We start from the raw sequence: 20,312 nt of genomic DNA on the forward strand, positions 1-20,312 counted from the left end.
CCTTAGAGATAATCTTTCTTTTATCTGCAACTAGTCTTTAGATTCTACAACAAATGGTGTCTTTGGGAGACGGAAGAACATGGTCATTAGCCAATTGTGAAGAATTTCAAAGTGACTTCAGTCTTGTAATTCTCTACTCATATTCTATTCATCCCTAAATATTGTTATTGCTTCATTTTTCAGCATTTCACATGCAAGTGTCCAACTAGTATTTAGAACTATGGTTACAACAAGCACACACTTTCCGAATAAAGGAGCATATTAGAATAAACATTTATGTTATAATATACATTTGAACTCATAGTTCTTTAGCACAGAAAAGACAAATAACATATGATGCTTCTTCTGAAGCACAAATAACATTGTGGTGATACATGTGGATAATTTCAATACATTGCCAACTTGATTTACTCCAAGTGGCTTTTGAAAAGACCTCACTAATTGCCATGGATGCAGTGGCAAAAAAAAAAAGATCTGATTTTTATCAGGGAGGGAATTTTTGGAAGCTGAACTTGACACTCCAAAGGATGAACATAAAAACACAAATATTTTTCTTTTCTGTGCCCTCTATTTACAAGAATGGAAATTTTCTCAGCAGGCAGAAACAAGACGACCCCTTTTTGCATCTGTAAGAATGCAGGATCAAGCCGATAAAAGGAAGACATCACTCACCAAAATATAAAAGAATAGAGAGAAATATCAATGACGTAAATCCCAACAAGTTATCAAATATTAAAAAAAAAAAGCGGAATGATATTAACCCCCACCCCCACCTTTTCTCTCAGACGGATAAAATCCCCCACTTTAACACTATTTGTTAAGTTTTAAAGGCAAAGAAAAATGTTAAAGGGGGTGAATTTACCCTCAAGCAGTGAACTGTTCCCACAGAAACTGTTAAGGGAGGATTTTATCCGTTTTAAGGGAGGGGAGAGGGAGGGGGGATATCATTTCCCAAAACAATTGCAATGAGACATCAACAGCAAATCACAGAGGTTTAATAAAGAGCGGGTGGCAAATATCAAAACAGTGAAGTGCAAATATCACCAACTATACAGTATAATAGAATTGATACAATAAAATAATTACACTATTAACAATATCCATATCACAAATGTAGCTAAAAACCAAGTGTTAAGGAACTCTGATTCTTTCATGTTGTAAATTATTCAGAATATTTTGCAAAAGTTGCCTTGCTTGGATTTTTGGCTCGCAAGGTCTAATTTGCCAATAGATGGGCGAGCCTTGGCGCAACGGAACGGTTGCTCCATTGGTGGTCCCGGGTTCGAGTCACAGAAACAGCCTCTCTGCAAAGCAGGGGCTGCGTACATCTAGCCGTCCCTGGACTCCGGAATGGCGGGAGGCTCGTGCACTGCGTACATCTCAAAGTCTCTTCCTTATCAATCATTTATAGTGTAGATAGTTTGTAACGTTTGGTGTAATCAGTTTCATTAAAATATTTTCCTTTGGTCATGTGAATCCAGTTTCTTAATGTCTCTTCCTTATTGGTTGATTCTAAAGTATGCAGCCCAACATCGTTCAGTGTAAATTCAATTTCATTAAACCATGTCCATTTTGTCCTGTGATTCTAGTTTATCCTCATTTCAATTATTGTTTTTTAATATTTCCTCATTTCAATTATCGTCAAGCTTGTTCTGTTAACAATTTCCATAGTTTTCAGACAGATTGGAGATATCAGAATTCCCACAAACCATAAAGTTATTATTTTAGGTAACTCGAATTGCAATTCCATGGACAGTAGCGGCTGACCAGGCAACCTTCCCCTAGGCTTCAGAAACCCCAACTTTGGGGCAATCCTAGCAACTGGACTTCAACTAGGTAAAAGACCATGGCAATTACATTGTTGATTCTACTGGTTTATTAAAAGGACAAAGCTCACTCACTGCTCAAAGACTAGCGAAACCAATTTGAGTTGAGTGAGTTCCAAGTCAACTGCCACTAATTTTTCACAAAATCAAAGTCTGAACTAAATAGTGGAGCCTGGGCAAACAGAGTTCACTTGGTCGACTTCTGAGTCGATTGTTGAGTTGTTGGTCATTGTTACAAACAACCGAGTATTTATTTCTGTTTTCAAAAGTTTTAAACCCTGGACCAGCAGCACAGTTGAAACTATAAACATGAAATCATCATATGAATAAACAACTTTTTAGGCATTGAAATGACACTCATAAGTTACCTGTAAATTGCATTAAGAAAGTTTTATCCTTGTTGTGAGGCATTCACATTCTCACTCCTGGTTTCTTGCTGCTCCGCACCGTCCCCAGGTCCAGCTCCAAGATTTTCTCTTGGCGGTTCTTGACGCTGTCCACCTCTATCATTTTGGTGAAATGTAGATCGAAAATTTCGCCTCACTCTCCATCTCAAGTACTCAACAAGCAAAGAATTTGTGCTGATTGCAATCCCAAATCCAGTGAAAGAGGAAAGAAGGATCGAGAGAATAGCATTTACATTGAGCTGCAAATTTCATGAAGAACAACAAAGTAAATTTCATGAAGAACAACAAACTGAAGAATCTAAGAATCTCGGTAAGTAAAGAAACCACAAGAACCAAGCAAGGAGAAATTCATGAATGAAATGACTCATACTTACTATTGAGTAAAAGATATGAGCAAACATAATAACAATGGCAAACTGAAAAGAAGCATACGCCCAAATGTAACCCCTGCTTACTGAAATCAACAAGAATAGAAAGCGAGTAATGTGCAGGACAGATTAGATTATGCGGTCAAACTATAGAAGACCAAATAAAGGAAAAGAAAAGGAAGTAAAAAAGGAAAAGAAAATTAAAAATACTGAAGTGTAAAGGTCCTGAAGCTCGAGTATTCATGATATAGTCCTTTTTGAGAAAAAGCAGTGGTCCGTGGAAGAAGTTAGTTCTGGGGCCTCATATCACAGAAGTGGTTATGAACATGTGACATGCTGGGGGATTTGTCTAGTCTGGACTGAGTAAATGAATTGTCAAATCTAAGTAGTGACAATGGCTCACAAGCACTCAGGAGAAAGGAGAAAAAACAGCATGTGTGTGCTGCCTGAAGGGCGCTAGAGCTGATAAATTGGTGGAAGTCCATTGGTGGTTCCAGATTTTGTGGACCACGGGACAGCAAATACCTTATCATATTTGTTTAGGGACAGAGTAGTATGAAATCAATAGGACAGCAGATGGCTTTGGCTGGCTAGGATCTGTGAAGGCTTCAATCAAGCAATTCTCAGTGTGATGTACAGTAACATTCAATAATTTATTTTGGGAAATGAATTCAGCACAAATATGTTTTGATACATGCGCTCATGTATCTCGTCTTTTAGTATTTCATTGTCTCATAATTGCTTTTTGGGAACCGTAATAACCCTTTCACAGCAATTTAAATACTAAAAGACAAGATACATGAGCATATGTATCAAAACATAGCTGTACTAAAATCATTTCCCTTTATTTTAAAATAAAAATAGAATACTGCCTTTGCTTTCTTAAAGCCCAAGAACTATGACAAGAACAGAGAATGAAAAGTCCAGTAAAATCTTACCCATTGTGGAAGCTATCATGGATGAAAGGAGGCCCAAAACACAAGAGAAAGGCAACGAAATGGCGAGTGCTCGGGGACCCATATTAGAGACCTGATTCATTAGAAGCAATAACAGGAATCACAAATAAATAGCCAGTAATACTGACTGACAGAACAAATAAATAGCCAGTGCAGTATTATTTTTTTAAATTGAAAATAGCCAGTATAGTATAAATGCGAATTCGTAGTTTACCAGAAGTTGCTCCAGAAAGCAGAAATAGGAAAGCATGCTGACCATGACAAGAACTGGCACATCCTGCCAGACCCTGCCAAAAGGACCATGATTCTGATTACTTAATTAGAATATATGAGAATCATTAACAATTGACAAAGGCAAGAAGTCATAATGAGACAGCTTGGTTAATTGTTTACATAGATGTGACAAGATTGAAATGGAAACCAGACTTGATGAACAAAGGTCAAATGTGGCTCCCCTCCCAATATACAATCCATAAATAGAGGTATAACATAAAAACTAATATATGCTCACAAAAGATATGAAAAAAACCAACATAATGAGAGAACTGCTTGTCTAATGATTAAGATGCATGCCTTTACAAGAAAATGTAACAGGAATGTGATGATTAAAAAAAAAACCCATCATGCATCAGACATTTATTAGTTTACAAATAAATACTAACCAATAGTGGATCGGACAATCAGAATTTTCAGATCTCCATACCTGTAGCGAGGAACTTCCCTTTGCCGATGTGCAATGGCTGGGTGTCTATTTGCAGTATGAGAATTCTGTATTCTTAATAGTGTTACAGGTAGGTTTTGAACATCCTGCTTGCAAACATCACAAATCTTATTACCCTTAATGCTAAACCATTTCACTGCACACTCTTGGTGCGCAAGCGCAAGTTCACCTTTGCAGCTACATTCCAATTTAAGAGTCTCACCCCCCTCCCCAAGCTCTACAAAACAAATTCTGCACACTGCATCTTCTTCGGGAATATCTTCACCACCATCTTCGTTTGCTACAATGAAAAATTTAACAAGAATTTTAGCCATCAAAAAGTAACCTGGGCGAAAATAGGCCGCAAAATTCATTATTTATTTCTATAATATCTGTGCTGGAATGCATGATTGTAGTTGTAAGAATACAGATTCGGTAACAAAAATTTCAAGAACTAATCCTATTGGAAGGGATCAAGTAATAGATTCTGGACAATAGTAGGTACACCTAAAGAAAACATACATATTAAATTTATCAATCTGAAATTCACACTGAAAATATCTAAACCTATCTACATGTATAGCTAGATGAAACCTAAAAATACCAAAAGCATACCGGTTTCTAAAGCCGGAGCATCGTTTGGTGTGGCACCATCAACCACTGGAACACGTGGAGTTGTGGGAATTACACGTATTATACCTCCCAAAGAATCCATCCGCCTTAAACTCCCACTTTTGATATTCACTGGAACGGATAGTGATCGTGTTATATGATGCTGAACTTCTGATTTCTGTAAGAAAAAGATGATTTCACTCACAGCTCAAAAAGTACATACGAAGTTTACTAGAAATCCTTTAAAGTATTATTTCATCTAAGTGGAGTACAACATGGACATCATATAAATGTGGAATAAAATTCTCAAACAGACTTAGAAGTTAGAACCCATTTAAAGTCTACAAGAAATCCATGAAAGAGATGCCCGTCGAAGCAGACAGAAGTAAACTTCAGGTTACAGAAATGTCTCATGCATATGTTGAACTTCTGGATATATCCATATCCTATGCACACTCTCCCTTCTCGGACTTGTAGCATGTCATGTCGATCTGCCATAAAGTAATAACAACAAAACTCTAGCCTGCAACTTGGTAGTAGAAAACTAGAAATCTTCCACTAAGAAATGTTCCACTGAGCTTAAGGGCTCTGGCCTCCTGCTCCTTAATCTCATGCATGCTCAGTTCCAGCTTCCGGACCTCGTGTTCCTAAAACCAACTACTGCTAGTTCACTATCATTTTAATTAAGGTCACTTTCAACATAATCAACATTCCAGTAAGGCTGTTGCTCATTTTATCACAGGGTCCTTGCCATTTCCAAGATCGGTATCCTGTACCCTTTTCCTCTAGTATTCTTGATTTATCAATAAATTTGTTAATTGCCAGTATAACAAGAACACATTAGTTTTTTTATATTTTATTATTCAATTACATACTTTTAGCTTCATTTAGCATTAATTTTGTAAACTTTCTTCATATATGCCTTGCTTCCTGAAAATTTTGAGAACCACACCTTCCCCACCTTTGCCTGGTGCCTGTGTTACTAGTACACTGGTGCAAGTATTGGATACAGCAAGGAGCCGTTGCAGGGATCCTCCAAGTTACAAAATCTTATGATACAAATATGGCAATGATCCTTCATTTCATTTGATTGAAGAATAGCTCTTTTAGATTTTAGCGTATGCTTTGGGCTTTTAGATCACTGAAGAAGAAACATATTTTTCTTTTTTTTTAATGACCAGAACCCTACACCCGTATCTGGTCTGTATCCAGGCATGGATCGGTGTCTGATACGTCAAAAAAGCCAAAAAAGGATTTGCTGTACTGTATCTCAGCAGTATATTGCACCGCTACCAATATCTTATCTTGATAAGTCGGGTACTGAACCTTTTATTGGAGAATCTTGGTTTCACAGTTTTGTGTAAGGTTCAAAAGAAAAAAAGTTCCCATAAACATTTGACATAGATTTGCCACAGTGCAAACACTAGTTAATAAGAAGCACTGTTAGTCAGTACTCACTGTTTGGCTGAAATCTAACATCAATGAGTAAAAAAAAGGCACTTACAGCTGAATCAGACTGATCGACCACATGTCTCTCCTGTACAGATTTGGGGCCAGAATTTGAAACTGGGGTAACCGGCAGAGAGTATGTTTTTTTTGTTGATGTAGAGGAAAACACCTTGGTCAGAGAAAATGTTCTTGAAGTGGAAGGTTTATCCTTCGGTTCTTCTGATAATGGTGTCCCAGGGATGAGAAAAAAAGTTTTTTCACCCTCAGGGTTCAAATTTTTAGTCTTAAGGCTCCGCTGGGGAAGCAGATTTCTGGTAGATGGTTTGCCTTTTACTGAACTTGGTCTTGGCGGTAAATTTGCCCTCGTAGAACTAGGACTGTTTATGGAAGGAATATTTATTCTTGTAGAACTGGGGCATGGATTTTCCATGGACCTCGAAGGTATTTGTAATGATGCGAGGTTTGGTCGTCTCGTTTGCTGACCTGACAACTTTTCTCCATTTCCTTCAGTTTTGTTACAAGCCTGCAAAAATCATTCAGCACCCTCAAATAATGCACGCTTCAAAAACAGCTTGAAATGATATATAACACCACTTTACTAGGTCACAAGTTAGCAAATGCAAGAATCTACAAAAGCAAATTAAAGGGCCATGGCTAGAAGAGGTGGTATGAAGGTTTGAAGAGACAACTAATGCCCAGAATATTGGTGCAAGGGAATTATCATTTAAAAGGTAAATCACTAGAAAAATAATGGGGCAATATTCATAAAGTGTGTCTTGCATAAACTAAGCTCATAGATCAGAATATCAAAATCATGATCTCAATTCCAAGGGTTGGTTGTGCATAAATTCAATGAAGGCAAACACTGGATAGTTTTCTAAAACTTCTTTCTTAAGTTTGCCATACCATAATCTAATTCAAGAACTGGGGAGTACACAGTACAAAACTAAAAGAGAGATGCCGCTTGGAGAAAACCGAAAGTGAAAGTTACTGTAACATAGCGGGTAATATGCAGTACACACTTGTATATGTACTCATGCCTTCTCAATTCCCTCCCTCCGACTACTTGATAAACTAATATTTCTTGGAAAAAACTTTTGTGACTGCCAAACATGGCCTTAGTGTTTCTCTCTCTCCCCCCCCCCCCCCCCCTGTGTGTGTGTGTGTGTGTGTGTGTGTGTGTGTGTGAGAGAGAGAGAGAGAGAGAGAGAGAGAGAGAGAGAGAGAGAGAAGCTGGGATCAAATGAATGACCATAAGGCTGTAATGTAGAAGATCATGCAATTGTGCTACAGGCTGAATCCTCATTAGAAGATTTCTAGTTGAAGATCACATCATCAGCATACTCAATGTGGATTGGAGAACCACATCGTTGCACCAATAGTAAGATTTATAGATAAGGGCCTGTGCCATAACATAAAAAAAATAAGAAGATAAGATTTTCTCCCTAACAGACATAACCATAGCATCCTAAGACATGCCTACCAAAGTTTCATGCTGGTGAGTTCTGCAAATCCAGCACCAAGCAAGGAATCAATATTCTAAGCATCACATCAAATTCTATAAGCTTGCAAAAAACTAGTGAATCTAACACAAATAATATGTTGACATAAACACCTTTCAGATCAGATCAGAGAACAAAAAAATAACCAACTTGTCAACACATTTGCTAAAGGAAAGTTATATGAAGACACAGCTTGGCAAAGGATTCTCCCAGATAGCCACCAAAACATTGTCGCGTGTATCAAATTTTAGTGGTATTCTTGTCATGAAAAATGGTAATTAATGTGGTGTTGCACCCGTAACACAATATGGGACCTGCCTGAACCAGAAGTGTCTTCCTACCCACTCTCTTTTCTAAATAATAAAAACCAAAAATTTTCATAACATAAGGAACAAAGAAACCAAGTTTTTTCAAAATTCCAAGCAAGAAAACACCAAATAAAGTGTGAAATTCATCTGGAAAATCTGTATTAATGAAGAAAACACAAACATCAACTGATTGTCAACAAGAAAACTGAGGAAAACGAATTACAAATTTCAATACAAGAAATCATGAAATTCACAGATTCTGAAGCTGCAAAAATGAAAAAGCAAAGAAGAAAAAAAAGAGCTAGATTTTAATATGTCAGAGCATGTACAACTAAACACACAGAAATATACATCTCGATCAGGAAACTATCTACCTGATCTTCAGCAAGGACACCACAAAAAAGAAAAAAAAAACTTTTTTTAAAAAAAAATTCAGAATAAGATCTTGGGAATCTAACAAAATTCTGAAGCTCTAGGCATAACCACCTCTTTTGATCCGATCAATAACTAAAAGAAGTGGAATTACCAACAAAGTTGCTAATATAATAAACAGAAATCAAATTCCCAAAAAAATTGCTAATATAACCAGAAAATGCAGATAAAATCTGAAGTTCTAAAATTTCAAAGCATCAAAACACTCACTACACAGCAATATACATCTCGATCATAAAAATCTAAACAAATAAGAAAAATACAAAGCATTTACTGAAGTTCGAGCATTAGAACAAGAATTCATGTAATTAACGGAAAAATCACCAGTCGATCGGTCAAATCGAGCTTTGTTTCATCAGCTAATTGCGCTTCAGCTACCGAATTCTCCATTAAGCTTGAAAAAAATTTCGAATATTCCGAAATTTTAGCACTAAGACCCCCTAGATTTTCGAGGTTTCCATTAGGACATGAGAAAAACCCTAGATTTTCGAGGTTTTCTAACAGTTACAGATACCGGACATAAAAAGAGCACACTCGATGGGGTATAAATGTATAATACATGTGTCAGCGTAATTTATTAAGTTACAGCAACTGATATTGGCACTCTTTTAATTATTGTAGAAACTCAGCTTGTCTTTTCCTTTTTAATTAGCTTCTTGGAGCTTGTTGGGAACTGTAATAGCCTTTGACAGTTGCTTAAATAATAAGAGACCATATGAGTTTGCGTTATTATAAAAAAAATGGTAGTGTCAATATCGAGTCCTTCAGTAATTTAACTAATAAAATACCTGCCAGTGTGATTGGTACCGCTAACCGCCAAAAGGCTACGGGAATTTGAAGCGAAGGTTGGCACAGAATTGGACGGCCTGGATGGATTCAAAATGGGGCCCAGAATTAAACCTGGCTGCGTTACAAACTTAGAATGAGGTTGTATATCTCTCCCCTCCTTTAAAAGGCTTGAATGTGAAGATCTTGGTATAGTGGTCTAACCATTTGGACACCACTTACCAAGAACAAGAAGTTGGGTCGCCACTAAGTCCACTTTCAGGATAAGGCATCTGCTTTCTTGGGCCCACCAATTAATTCTAATGGGGACCCAATTGGGATTTACGAGGTTTTATATGGGGAAGTCATATATTTGACCCCTCTACTCCATTTATGATTACTCTCTTACACAGCAATAGGGTGGGCTGGAGAAGAAAAAGGGGTGAATATATCACTTAATATTTGAAATTTTTGTAAATTGGACCATTGGTTGGGCCCACAAAGCACTATTCAGGAGACCATTCTTTGTATGAGGAAAGCGCACATTGGAGAGGAAATTGAAAATAAATGTGGATTTTAAGTCATTTGAGGAAGGTTAACAATTCACATCCGATGGTAAAATGCATTTAATTGGATGGCTAGGATTGTCCAATTGGTTTGATTTGTGGGCTATGACTCATCCACCATGGGTGATGAAAGGTTTAGATTATGTAGATGTCACATGAGTGCCAAAAACTATTTTTACAAAATGATTAAAATACCCCCAATTCAAGGATTTATTTTCCAAGTGTATTAGAAAGCTCTATATTAATTTTAGGCATATAATTGAAGGATTCATCTGACCCTGTTGGGTTGAAACCTATGGCTCAGATCGCACCCTATCAGTATTTGATATTGTTATGCTACCACCGGCCGCGACTCGATGGTCTAGATCACAACTGATCGAGCACCGAGCATTACACTGTGATCTTACGCTCCCAATTGCACTGGGCACATCCGAGCACAATCCTACGAGCTGGAACGGCTGCGAAGAAGTGAAAACTACTTAACTTTTAGCCTTACCACGAGCCTTTTACTTCCTACTTTAAAAATCACTCATTTTCTAAAGTAAAATCTCTTAGCTTGTATAACATCTTCAAAAAAGCCTTTTTATTCTGAAAATCTCTAAGAAGTTCAACTACATCACGAGTTTACGGGATAAAAAAGTTCTATTATGGGTGAAACTCTAAGAGGCCTTTTCTTAGTCTCGGCTTCCCTTTAGCCGCCATTTAATTGACTAAATGAGATCTTCTCCATTAGACGTAGTCAACCGGAGGCAAAAACAGATTGAGCCCAAATCAATCTCCACCAAGCCCGATCAAGGTCTGTTTTCAAATATTCTTTGTACTCCAGTATTGGATGTAAACCCACAATCAATAAAAAAAAAAGATCTCATGATTTAGATGTGCATTAATATGTTTCGATCTACCTTTGGGAATTGATATATTCTCCCCCTTTTTTCATGGGACAGCCCCTTCTACTGTAGAAGAGTAGTCATAACTCATAAATACACTAAATGGGGCTGTCGTAAGTAAAAAAGGGGTGAATATGTTTTTTCATTTTTCTGTTCTTTGCACACCGTGGGTTAGAAAATTGGTTTTAGTTTTGTTTTGGTAATAAAGATGAGTAGTTAGGGTTTAAAAAGAGCTGAAAACCATAGGGTAATTTTAGCATTTCACTATTTTCGACTATGAGATCATCATCAGAGTTTTTGCCTAAAAATTTGGCATTTTATAAATTTTAACTCAGTAAATTAACGTTAGTTTGTTTAGGGACTCTCTAGCAACTATTTTAGAAGAAATAGGACTCTTTGGATATTATGAGATTTTTAGAAACTATTCACCAATTATTATTTTTACAAACCGGGACTTATTGGCAAAAATCCCTGAAAAGTTTCTATTTTCTTGCAATGACGAGGGCCGTGAGTGGGAGTCATGGATCTTAGCGAACACTATTAAGTTTCAGAAGATTTCAATGATCTTGGTTATTTTCATTAATGATAATCAGTGCTTAAAACAAGCACTCGGAGATAAACACAATAAAAAAATAAGGATAAGCAAGGGAATGGCAATCCTAATCTAAACCAACTGACCAAGTCGGTTTACCATCGAGGGGAGAAAAGGGTCTAAAGATTTTGTTTTTTGGAAGAAAGTGTTTTCCAGGTGAATAGTGAAAAGGGTTTAAAGGGGTTTATTAGCATGATGTGGAAATCGGCACCGTATACACCGATCATGACAGTGAAGAATGATTTTTATCCGATAAAAGGGGATTCATATCATGTTCTTCACAAGCTTCCAGTGGGGAATTCTCCATACGTTAAGGCAAAACATGTTCAGGTGATCGAGTTTTCTTTTTGAATTCTTTATTGGTTTTACTTTTAGTTGTCTCTTTTGTCAGTTTACGAGCTTTTTTCTTGTTTGGTTGCAATGTATCTTTGGACTGATTATAGGAATTTTTCTTCCTCTTCTATTTATGGGCTTAATTGATGTTGCTTTTCTTGTTTCTTTGGTTTTGATTTTGATTTTTGGGTCTTTGATATTTTACATAGTTTGGTTGTGTCGGTGAAGTTATTAAATCCTTTTATATATATTTTTTTCTGTTTCTTTTCTCTTTCCTTGTGGGTCTAGATCGATGGTTTTAAGGTAAATTAAGGAGAAATTTGGGATTTTAGTGTGTACTAGTTCTTGTGACTGATGATGGAAATTTCTCTTTACTTTCTTTCTTTTCTAATTGAATCTTGGAATTGATGAGGAATTTATGTTCTTTGTTTTTGTTTCTTTGGCTTAGGTCGAGAGATTTGTCTGTTGCTAGTTATTGTTAGGTTTTCATTTTTCTTTTGATTTTGGGATTTTTGCTGATCAGTCCTTACATGACAAAATAATTGCTTGTTAGTCCCTAAGAAAAACATATTAGCTGAACAATCCTACCTTTAGAAAATATTTGCTAAAACGTCCCTAAAACTCACGAACTTCAGTTTTTTTCCGTTTAAAATTTTAAAATGGCAAAGTTACCCCCAACCCATTTAATCAATTTTAGCGTTTTTTTATTTCCCTTCTAATATTTTGGGAAAAAAAACTAGGAAACAAGCAACAATATTCTCGTCAAAAAACCTTCAACAAAAAATTATTTTAGGAATGAAATAAATTGAAAATCCCTGTAAAATAAATTAAATAGGGTTGGTATGAGTTATCTTTTCTTTATAGATAAATAAGAGATTTTATATGGTGTAAGCCCTTATAGTCCCTTATTTTTCAAAAAGTACTGTACGGACACATGATAGGATGATCCAAACCGTCAATAAGATGGGACGCAATGTAAATAGGTTGTTCCCCCAAAATCATTTCCATAGTATGATCCCAACCCTCCGATCTATAGAGAACTGCACATTATAGAAACCTCTATAGATTGGAGGGCTAGGATCATCATATGGAAATGATTTTTGGTGAATTTACTTTGTGTTCCGTCTTATGGACGGTTTGGATCATCCTATGATGTGTTCCGTACTTTTTGAAAAATAAGGGACTATAAGGGCTTATAAATAAAGTAGGAAATTTTAGGAATATTTTTCGTTTCTAACTTTTCTAAGAAATTCCTCTCTTGGTTGGATTGCAAGAAAATATCTTTGATGGAAAATTATTTCTATGGAAATTTTTTTTCATTGAGGAATTATGTCTAACTAATTTAGAGGGATAACATCATAAACCGAAGGTCCCTAACTGAAAAATTGAATAGGGTTGGTTTCCGTTTGATTTTTCTTTTGAACTGATACTCTCTCTCTCTCTCTTTTCGGTACATTTGAACCTAAACTTTATAACCTGTACCTTCCTTATTATGGTTGGCCTTATGAATATTATGAATTTTGGTGCGTATGCCTACACATTTGTCCGTCTTACATGAAATTCTCATGAAGTTCTCTATAGTTATTTCACTACTGTTCAAAGATCTTAATACTACTTCGTAAATCCACGTTCCCTGCCCACTTCTTTCTTCTCTTTTTCTATAATATTGTAACATTTTATTATGTTTCTGTAATCAGTACCCTCCCTTTCTGTAATGTTGGTACGTTTTGGTAATTTGGAGACATAATGGCAGTATAAAATTTCATATATTAGGGAATTGTATAGCTCTTATTTGCAATCATGCACTCATGTTAACGGACAAAATCATTTGCTATTTTTTCAACTTCTTTGATTAAATGCATTTTTTTTGCTCTTCCTGCTGAGTACGGTTTCGAGTCCTTCCAATCAATTTGAACATGCTGTCCATTATAAATTTCCACTTTTAACAAAATTAATGATTTCTACTCACCATTGTTCTAACAAAATCATTTTGTTACTCATTGCAGTTTCTTGATGATTAGTTTCAGTTCGTTCTCTACTCATTCCACTTCCATACCAAGCTCCAATCAATTTCTTTTTGTATTCTTAATTGTTTTAACTCAAGTACTTCACCATTTTTGGTGCCTTTTGCTTTGCAGTTGGTAGACAGTGATCCTGAAAAGGCCATTTCATTATTCTGGACTGCAATAAACACTGGTGATCGAGTTGACAGTGCCTTGAAAGACATGGCAGTTGTAATGAAACAAACGGGTCGAGCTGAAGAGGCAATTGAGGCAATAAGATCGTTTCGTCATCTGTGCTCCCATCAATCTCAGGAAGCTCTTGATAATGTTCTTCTTGATCTTTACAAGGTAAACACAACCATTTTAATGTTAATTAATTGAATTTAAATTTAAATTGTTTTTTAATAATTTTTAATGCAATTCATTTGGTTACGAAGCTTCGTCTCACAAATATTTCATGTTCTCTATGTTGGTTGGGATATTTCTTCTTATGTACATGTGTGTATGTGTATTTCATTTCTTTAATGACTAGTTTAGAATTTTTATTTATTTGTATATAAAGTTTATTATTCTATTATTTAGTATTCCAAAAAAAAAAGCATTCAATTTGTCTAACTTCTAAGGGGTATCTTGACATTGAGATGGCCATGCATGTTTCTTCATAGTGTGTGTATGTATGTGCAGAAATGTGACAGGATTGATGATCAAATAGAACTTTTGCAATACAAGCTGATGCTCATTGAAGAAGGTTTAGCATTCGGTGGAAAGAAGATGAAGATTGCAAGATCTCAAGGGAAGAGGTTTTATGTTTCTATTGAGCAAGAGAGAGCAAGGTTGCTAGGGAACTTAGCTTATGCTTGCATTCAGCAATGTAACTACCATGCTGCAGAAATATATTACAGGTACACTTTTTTATGCTTTTCTTTCAGCCCAATCATGTTATGCCAAAAAAGTTACCGAAACAATCTTGATTCTTACAGTTTTAACAGACTGCTGAAATGCCCAACATACCTTTTATCTTTGTTTTGTATCTACCATGTAAAACCTGGTTGTTAAAAGTACATACAGTAGTAATAGAAGTTGGTTCTTTTCTCAGATTGTTGAACTGACCAAAATATCCTTTGTAATTTTTAGTTTTGTATCTTCCATGTAAAACCTATCTGCCAAAAAATGAACAGTTATAAAAGTTTGCTCTTTTTTGGTCTTGCTCATGCATAAGGAGATTTGGTACATGACCAAAAAAGAGAAGATTTTATATCTGCCATGTGATGCCACGGAAATTATGGAAATAATCTTTTTTTTGAAATAGGTAAGCTGGGGTTAGGCGGACCCTGACCAGATATATTAAGAAAGATCAATAAAGATACTACAAGAAAACAGAAAAGCAAGCCCCTCGCACATCAGAAGAAGGGCAAACAAATTATCAAAAGGGAGCCAAAGGCCACCCAACAAAACGGCAAAGACAAACAAAGGAGAACAACCTAACCGCTTCAGCAAAATGAAAACAACAGCCACAACACTGCCAAAATTCGAACAGCTACCACAAAAAACAAACAGCACCAGAGCTAACAGCAGACCCAAAAACACCAGCACCAAAAGCAGACCCCAATTCATGATCAGCCTCCCGGAATGAGCCCACGAAATGGGGACCTTATTCCAGTAGAGGGGATCGGGGAGATGGATGGCGGCTTAAGGAGGGAAGCAACTGACTTTCCCTTTTTATTCTTCTTGCTCTGAACTAAATTCCAAGGACCTTCAGACGATGGGGACGATAAAGAGAGAGAAAGGTCCGGAGGCTTGGTCTGCTTTGTAGATGTCTCGGGGATATCAGAGCCAATGACTGAGAATTTATTTCTAGATAAGGCATTATTGGTAGAAGGGGTTTCAGGATGATCCAAGCTGATCCTATTATGAGCAATTGGAGAATCAGAACTTAGCTGAACAGCTTTATCACTATCCTTAGTGATTGGCCTCCATTCCTTTCTGTATTGAACAGGAAACGAGATGGGCTGAGAGAGAAGGGGAGGAGGCATTTGGATCTTAGGGCATCCTTCATAAGAATGACTAAAATCAAGACAGGTTTTGCAAGGTTTGGGCTTCCATTCATATTCTACAACCTGAGTTTCATCTCCAGTAGGAGTTTGGATGTGGACAACATCAGGAAGGGGGCTTTCGGCAGTTATTTCGACACAAACTCTAGCAAATTGTAATCTTGAGGCCTCAGCAGTGTGAGAATCCATGTATAAAGGTTTGCCAATGATGCTAGATAGCTTTCCAATACCTGTAGGAGTCCAGAATTTCAGGTGCAATGCAGGGAATTTAATCCAAATTGGGATAGTTGAAAGTTTCAGCTTCTCCAAAGAACAGCCTGGAAACCATTTCTGCAGGATGAGAGCACGACCCCCAAAGGTGGTGGGGTATTCCAGGACTTTAATGCAGTCCTCTTCCAGGTTGAACTTGAACAAGAAAAAGCTATTAGGGAGAGCAATTAGATCAAAGTCCCCTTTCAGCTGCCAAATTCTCAATAAGTGATTTTTAAGAGCAGTGAAGTAGGGCCTCCGACCAAGAAAATAACCCAGAAGACAGTTTTCCCATTTAGACTTTGCTTCAATAAAATCACCCTCCTTGAAAGCTGCCTTTATTATGCCATCTTCAGTAGTCACCGGGTTGAAAAAAGGGACAGAAGTATCAACTGCTTTGGTTCGACTCTTTCCAAACACTTCCTTCCATTTGCCCTCTGAAATTGAGGAGATGGAAGGAGCTGGTCTGGAAGAAATGAAACAGGGAGCAGAATCCATGGATCCATTAGCTCGAGCAGGGAGAGATCCAGAAGGATTATGGGAGCTGCTGGGAGGACAGTTGGCTAGCATCTGACAGGAGCCAATTGGACTAGCAATTTGATTGATAGAGGGGGATGGGAGACAAAAGGTACAAGGGGTAGGACCAGCTGGGAGAGGCCAGCAGTCGCTACACTTGAGATCAGGGGGTAAGTTTTTTTCTCAAGAAGAGGACTAGAAAGGAGCGGTTCAGAAGGAGACCCCAATACCGAGGCATTTATCCTCATAGTATTAGCAAATCCCATCTGAATCTCTACACCTTTTCCATCAGAATGGTTTTCATGTCCAGCAGTTTCACTCAGAGAGCAGGGGTTGCCAAGAGAGAACTCAGCTTCACAAGGTTGGACTTCCGAAGAGAAGGACGGATCCGATTCAGATAAGAGTAATGCTTCCTTCTGAGATTGCAACTATGAGCTGAGAAGGGAGTATATATCTTCTTCACCCTCAATATGGATTTGAGGTTGGGCCTTTGGTTTTCTTCTCCCATTCTTTCTCTTTTTGGATGATGAAGAAGCTTTCGAAGTAGGAGAGCTGAGCTCCTTTTCTATAAGCTTGAGATATCGCATCTTCTCTGGAACTGATAGCCGAATGCTATTAAAGCCTTCATCATCACGGAGAGCGCGGAGGTCCAGCAAAGTCTTATTCGGATTAGGAATCAGGTCGATCTTGTGCTTGACCAGATCAGAGAAAGAAAGAGGTTCGATCTCGGAATCGCTTGCAGCAGAATTTTTGATAGCATTGATGCCAGGAGACCAGAAGTTTAGACGCCCAAATGGATGGGGAGGAATATCCTCATCAGAGCCATCATGAGAAGAGTCCAGGCCCTCCATTTGACCTTAAGAAAACAGAGGCGCAAATCTCTCTCACTCTCCAAAATGGACGATCTCCCTCCACCCGATGAGATCGAAATCCTGAGACGACTCAGCGAATCCACCGATCTCGGTCGGTGCAGATGCGATTCAAAAACCCTCCGATCTGATCTCGCTCTCTCTCTCACTCTCTGCAACGAAGAAAGAAGCCGGAAAAAAGTGGCCGGATCTGTACCACCGTCAGACACTAACCATAGCCCTAGCCCTAAGATCTGAAAGCTATAGATTCCATTTTCTGCTTCTGTCTGTTTATATCCAAGCAAGATCTGGGGGCGGACGGCCGTTGAAGAGGATGAAGAGGCGAGTGACAGCCGATCTATACGATTTCCTTACTTTTCCGGCGATCGGAGACGGATCCACCGTTGACTCGACTGTCCGTTCCGATCTAACATCCGATCGTTCCTCGGGAAGCACGCGTGCCTTCCCCCGCCCTCCTCCCTCTTCTCGCCCACCTCCTTCCCTCACCTGCTCACCTGGCAGATAGCCGATTCGTGGCTGCCTCCAGTCTCCTGATGGCTTCCCGGATTCCTTCGGCCTCCCCGGACAGATCCGGCCTCCTAGCGACCTCCCCGGTCAACACCGGCCTCTCGACAGTTAGATCTGGCCTCCCGACGGCCCCTCGAAAGCCTGAGCTCAAACTTCTCTCTCCATCTACATAGAAGGACAAGAGAAGAGTTGAAATCTTCCGGTCAGATCCGGTCTCTCAACAGCCAGATCTGTCCTCTCAACGGCCAGATCCGTCCTCTCGGCGGCCTCCCGTCAGGCAGTTTCTAAACCTGTTTCAAATTTACTGGCCGGAGAAGGGGAGAACCGGAGAAGGAGGAGGTGGAGTAGATCCCGCCGGAGAAGGAGGACGGCCTGAGAAGGAGGAGGATATCCCGCCTGACGGCCTGAGAAGGAGGAGGAGGAGGAGGAGGAGGAGGAGGAGATCCCGCCTAGGTACCGTTAATTATGGAAATAATCTTGATTTTTAAGCATATACAATTTTCCTATACTGCTGAAATGCGCAACATAACCCTTCTTAATAATTCTGAAACCCAGTTGTTAAAAAATATGGGCAGTAATAGGAAGTTCATTTTTTTTGGTCATGCATAAGGATCGTTATTTCCTTTATTGTTGTTTAGAATGGTATTTATTTTCTTTATTGTATGTCCTATACTTTTGTAAATAAGCACGTCAATATTTTTAAATTGTGCTATTCACCACATGTATTTGTTCTCTGGCACATTCTCACACCTCCAATTATTGGAGTAAAAGTAGTAGTAGCACCAGTGTTATCACTAATGAATCCTGGTTTAGTTTTCCTTGGACAACCAACTTATTAATCCCGCCAACTTATTAATCCCACCACAATTTCTACCTTAAAATGGCATGTGCAAAGTTTGGAAGATCACCAGATGATTGTCTCACCGTATTCAACCTGGTTTTGGCCATACTAAGTTAACCAAAAACTCGTATTAATTGCCTGAGTAAATAAAATATAATTGATTTGCTCGTGTTGACTCGTTTGTGCCTTGGACTAGTTCTTGACTGAGCACGAGCTTTTCAACAATGGACATGCGTGTGGTGATTCAACTTGGACATCTTTCTATGGCCCACCATGAATGGGATGGTCCCAAATTCTCACTTGTTGTACAATCCTTGCACATCATCCAATTATAATCTGCCAAGAACACTTAAAATGAAAAAGACCAAGACTTCACATTCAGCAAGCAAAAGTCAATTGATTGGACAGTTAAGAGGAGCATCATTTTTGTGAGATATATTTCATTTTATCTTCTTCTCATTCATAATAGAAGGATGCTATTGAATTTGCTAAAAACAGATCATAATGGAGCTTGTTTATTAAATTATCTGTCAAGAGATACTGAACTTTGTAGCATTGTATATTGAATTTGATAAAAGAGAAAAGCTATGGTTAAGAGCTTTTTTCTGAATTTAACAAAACCCAATTATTACTATTTATCTGTCATGATACCAAGAGTTTTAGTGTTATCCACTGAACTAGACATAAATTGTAATTTATCTTTGGATGCAGAGCTGCTCTCGCCATTAAACCGGATAAAAACGGGCAATGCAATCTGGCTCTTTGCTTGATGCAGACGGGAAGAATTGCGGAAGCAAAGTCTATACTTCATGGCCCCAGATTCATATTTCAAGTCCTATGAGCATGCTTTCAAAGTTCTGGCAGATCTCGTGTCTAACAAGGAGTCGATAAATACAAAAACTGAAATCCAGAGATGCCCCTCTTCTCCTATTAACAAAATTTCAAACTCGTCACCGGTTTCAGCTAATGGAGATCAGAAAGAATTTAAAGAGAGAAAAGAAGAGGATCCCTTGAATGTAGACTGCTGGTCGCCTTTTTTTTCCTTTTTAACTGTCTGTAAAGATCTTATGATCAGATGTTTCTTTTGGCACTGAAACTTAGTACAGATTGGAGGGTTAGCACCATCATACGGAGATGATTTCCAGGGCACGGCCTAAGTCGGGGGCCTAACAAATAAATGGTTTGGATCATTGAACCACGTGGGCCCCTCAGTATTTTTTTTAAAATGCTTGCACCTACGTGCAGATACCATGTAAAAATTTATTGTTCCCATACAACTTGATTCACCATTAAAATATCAGGATAGCTTCCAAAGGTTGAGCTTTCCAACAAAACCTTGTAATAATCACCACAATAACTTTTTCAAAATCAAAATGCATATCAAAAGACGAGTTTGTTTATGGTGCCCGACTGTCAAATACCGTGAAAGCAGTACCACCCTTGACATTTGATCCAACAGCAACAGCAGCGCACGTTTTAAGAGGCTGCTGTTGGATCAAATATCAAGGGTGGTATGTTTGACGTACTACGGCAGCCATATAATTTCTCTCAAAAGACTAAACCCCGTGATTTT

General features: G+C 38.0%; 2 protein-coding genes across 5 annotated transcripts; one reads left to right on the forward strand and one right to left on the reverse strand.

Moving 5' to 3' along the window:
• Positions 1 to 241: 241 nt before the first annotated feature.
• LOC143884292 (uncharacterized) lies at positions 242 to 9,471 on the reverse strand. 4 transcript variants are annotated; one of them, XM_077387784.1, is made up of 9 exons: positions 9,349 to 9,471; positions 6,374 to 6,841; positions 4,873 to 5,047; positions 4,261 to 4,558; positions 3,772 to 3,844; positions 3,540 to 3,630; positions 2,608 to 2,687; positions 2,195 to 2,472; positions 242 to 626 (listed from the first exon to the last, which is right to left on the reverse strand). In XM_077387784.1, the coding sequence occupies exons 2-8, from the start codon at positions 6,746 to 6,748 to the stop codon at positions 2,218 to 2,220; spliced, it is 1,347 nt and encodes a 448-aa protein (XP_077243899.1). In that variant the 5' UTR covers positions 6,749 to 6,841; positions 9,349 to 9,471; the 3' UTR covers positions 242 to 626; positions 2,195 to 2,217. The 4 variants fall into 4 exon arrangements, with proteins under 4 accessions (XP_077243899.1, XP_077243896.1, XP_077243898.1 ...); XM_077387781.1 differs by lacking the exon at positions 9,349 to 9,471 and adding an exon at positions 8,885 to 9,093; XM_077387783.1 differs by lacking the exons at positions 242 to 626; positions 9,349 to 9,471 and adding exons at positions 977 to 1,369; positions 8,885 to 9,093.
• A 1,767-nt stretch (positions 9,472 to 11,238) lies between these two features.
• Positions 11,239 to 19,872, forward strand: LOC143884294 (protein POLLENLESS 3-LIKE 2-like). The gene is made up of 4 exons (XM_077387786.1): positions 11,239 to 11,700; positions 13,842 to 14,054; positions 14,391 to 14,608; positions 19,451 to 19,872. Exons 1-4 carry the CDS (start codon positions 11,563 to 11,565, stop codon positions 19,578 to 19,580), a joined length of 699 nt encoding a protein of 232 aa, XP_077243901.1. The 5' UTR covers positions 11,239 to 11,562; the 3' UTR covers positions 19,581 to 19,872.
• The last annotated feature ends 440 nt before the right edge of the window (positions 19,873 to 20,312 follow it).

This window comes from Tasmannia lanceolata, unplaced genomic scaffold, assembly GCF_043159265.1.
Source record: "Tasmannia lanceolata isolate RefF3 unplaced genomic scaffold, GAP_Taslan_0.1 ptg000008l, whole genome shotgun sequence".
In the NCBI taxonomy this organism is placed as follows: Eukaryota; Viridiplantae; Streptophyta; class Magnoliopsida; order Canellales; family Winteraceae; genus Tasmannia; species Tasmannia lanceolata.

Coding starts and splice junctions, on each gene's coding strand:
- LOC143884292 (XM_077387781.1), bottom strand. CDS start 8,950: ATGGAGAATTCGGTAGCTGAAGCGCAATTAGCTGATGAAACAAAGCTC. Junction 4,559..4,872: donor TGCTCCGGCTTTAGAAACCG/GTATGCTTTTGG, acceptor TTTTCATTGTAG/CAAACGAAGATGGTGGTGAA. Junction 2,473..2,607: donor CTCATATCTTTTACTCAATA/GTAAGTATGAGT, acceptor TGAAATTTGCAG/CTCAATGTAAATGCTATTCT.
- LOC143884294 (XM_077387786.1), top strand. CDS start 11,563: ATGATGTGGAAATCGGCACCGTATACACCGATCATGACAGTGAAGAAT. Junction 11,701..13,841: donor TTAAGGCAAAACATGTTCAG/GTGATCGAGTTT, acceptor TTTGCTTTGCAG/TTGGTAGACAGTGATCCTGA. Junction 14,055..14,390: donor TTCTTCTTGATCTTTACAAG/GTAAACACAACC, acceptor ATGTATGTGCAG/AAATGTGACAGGATTGATGA.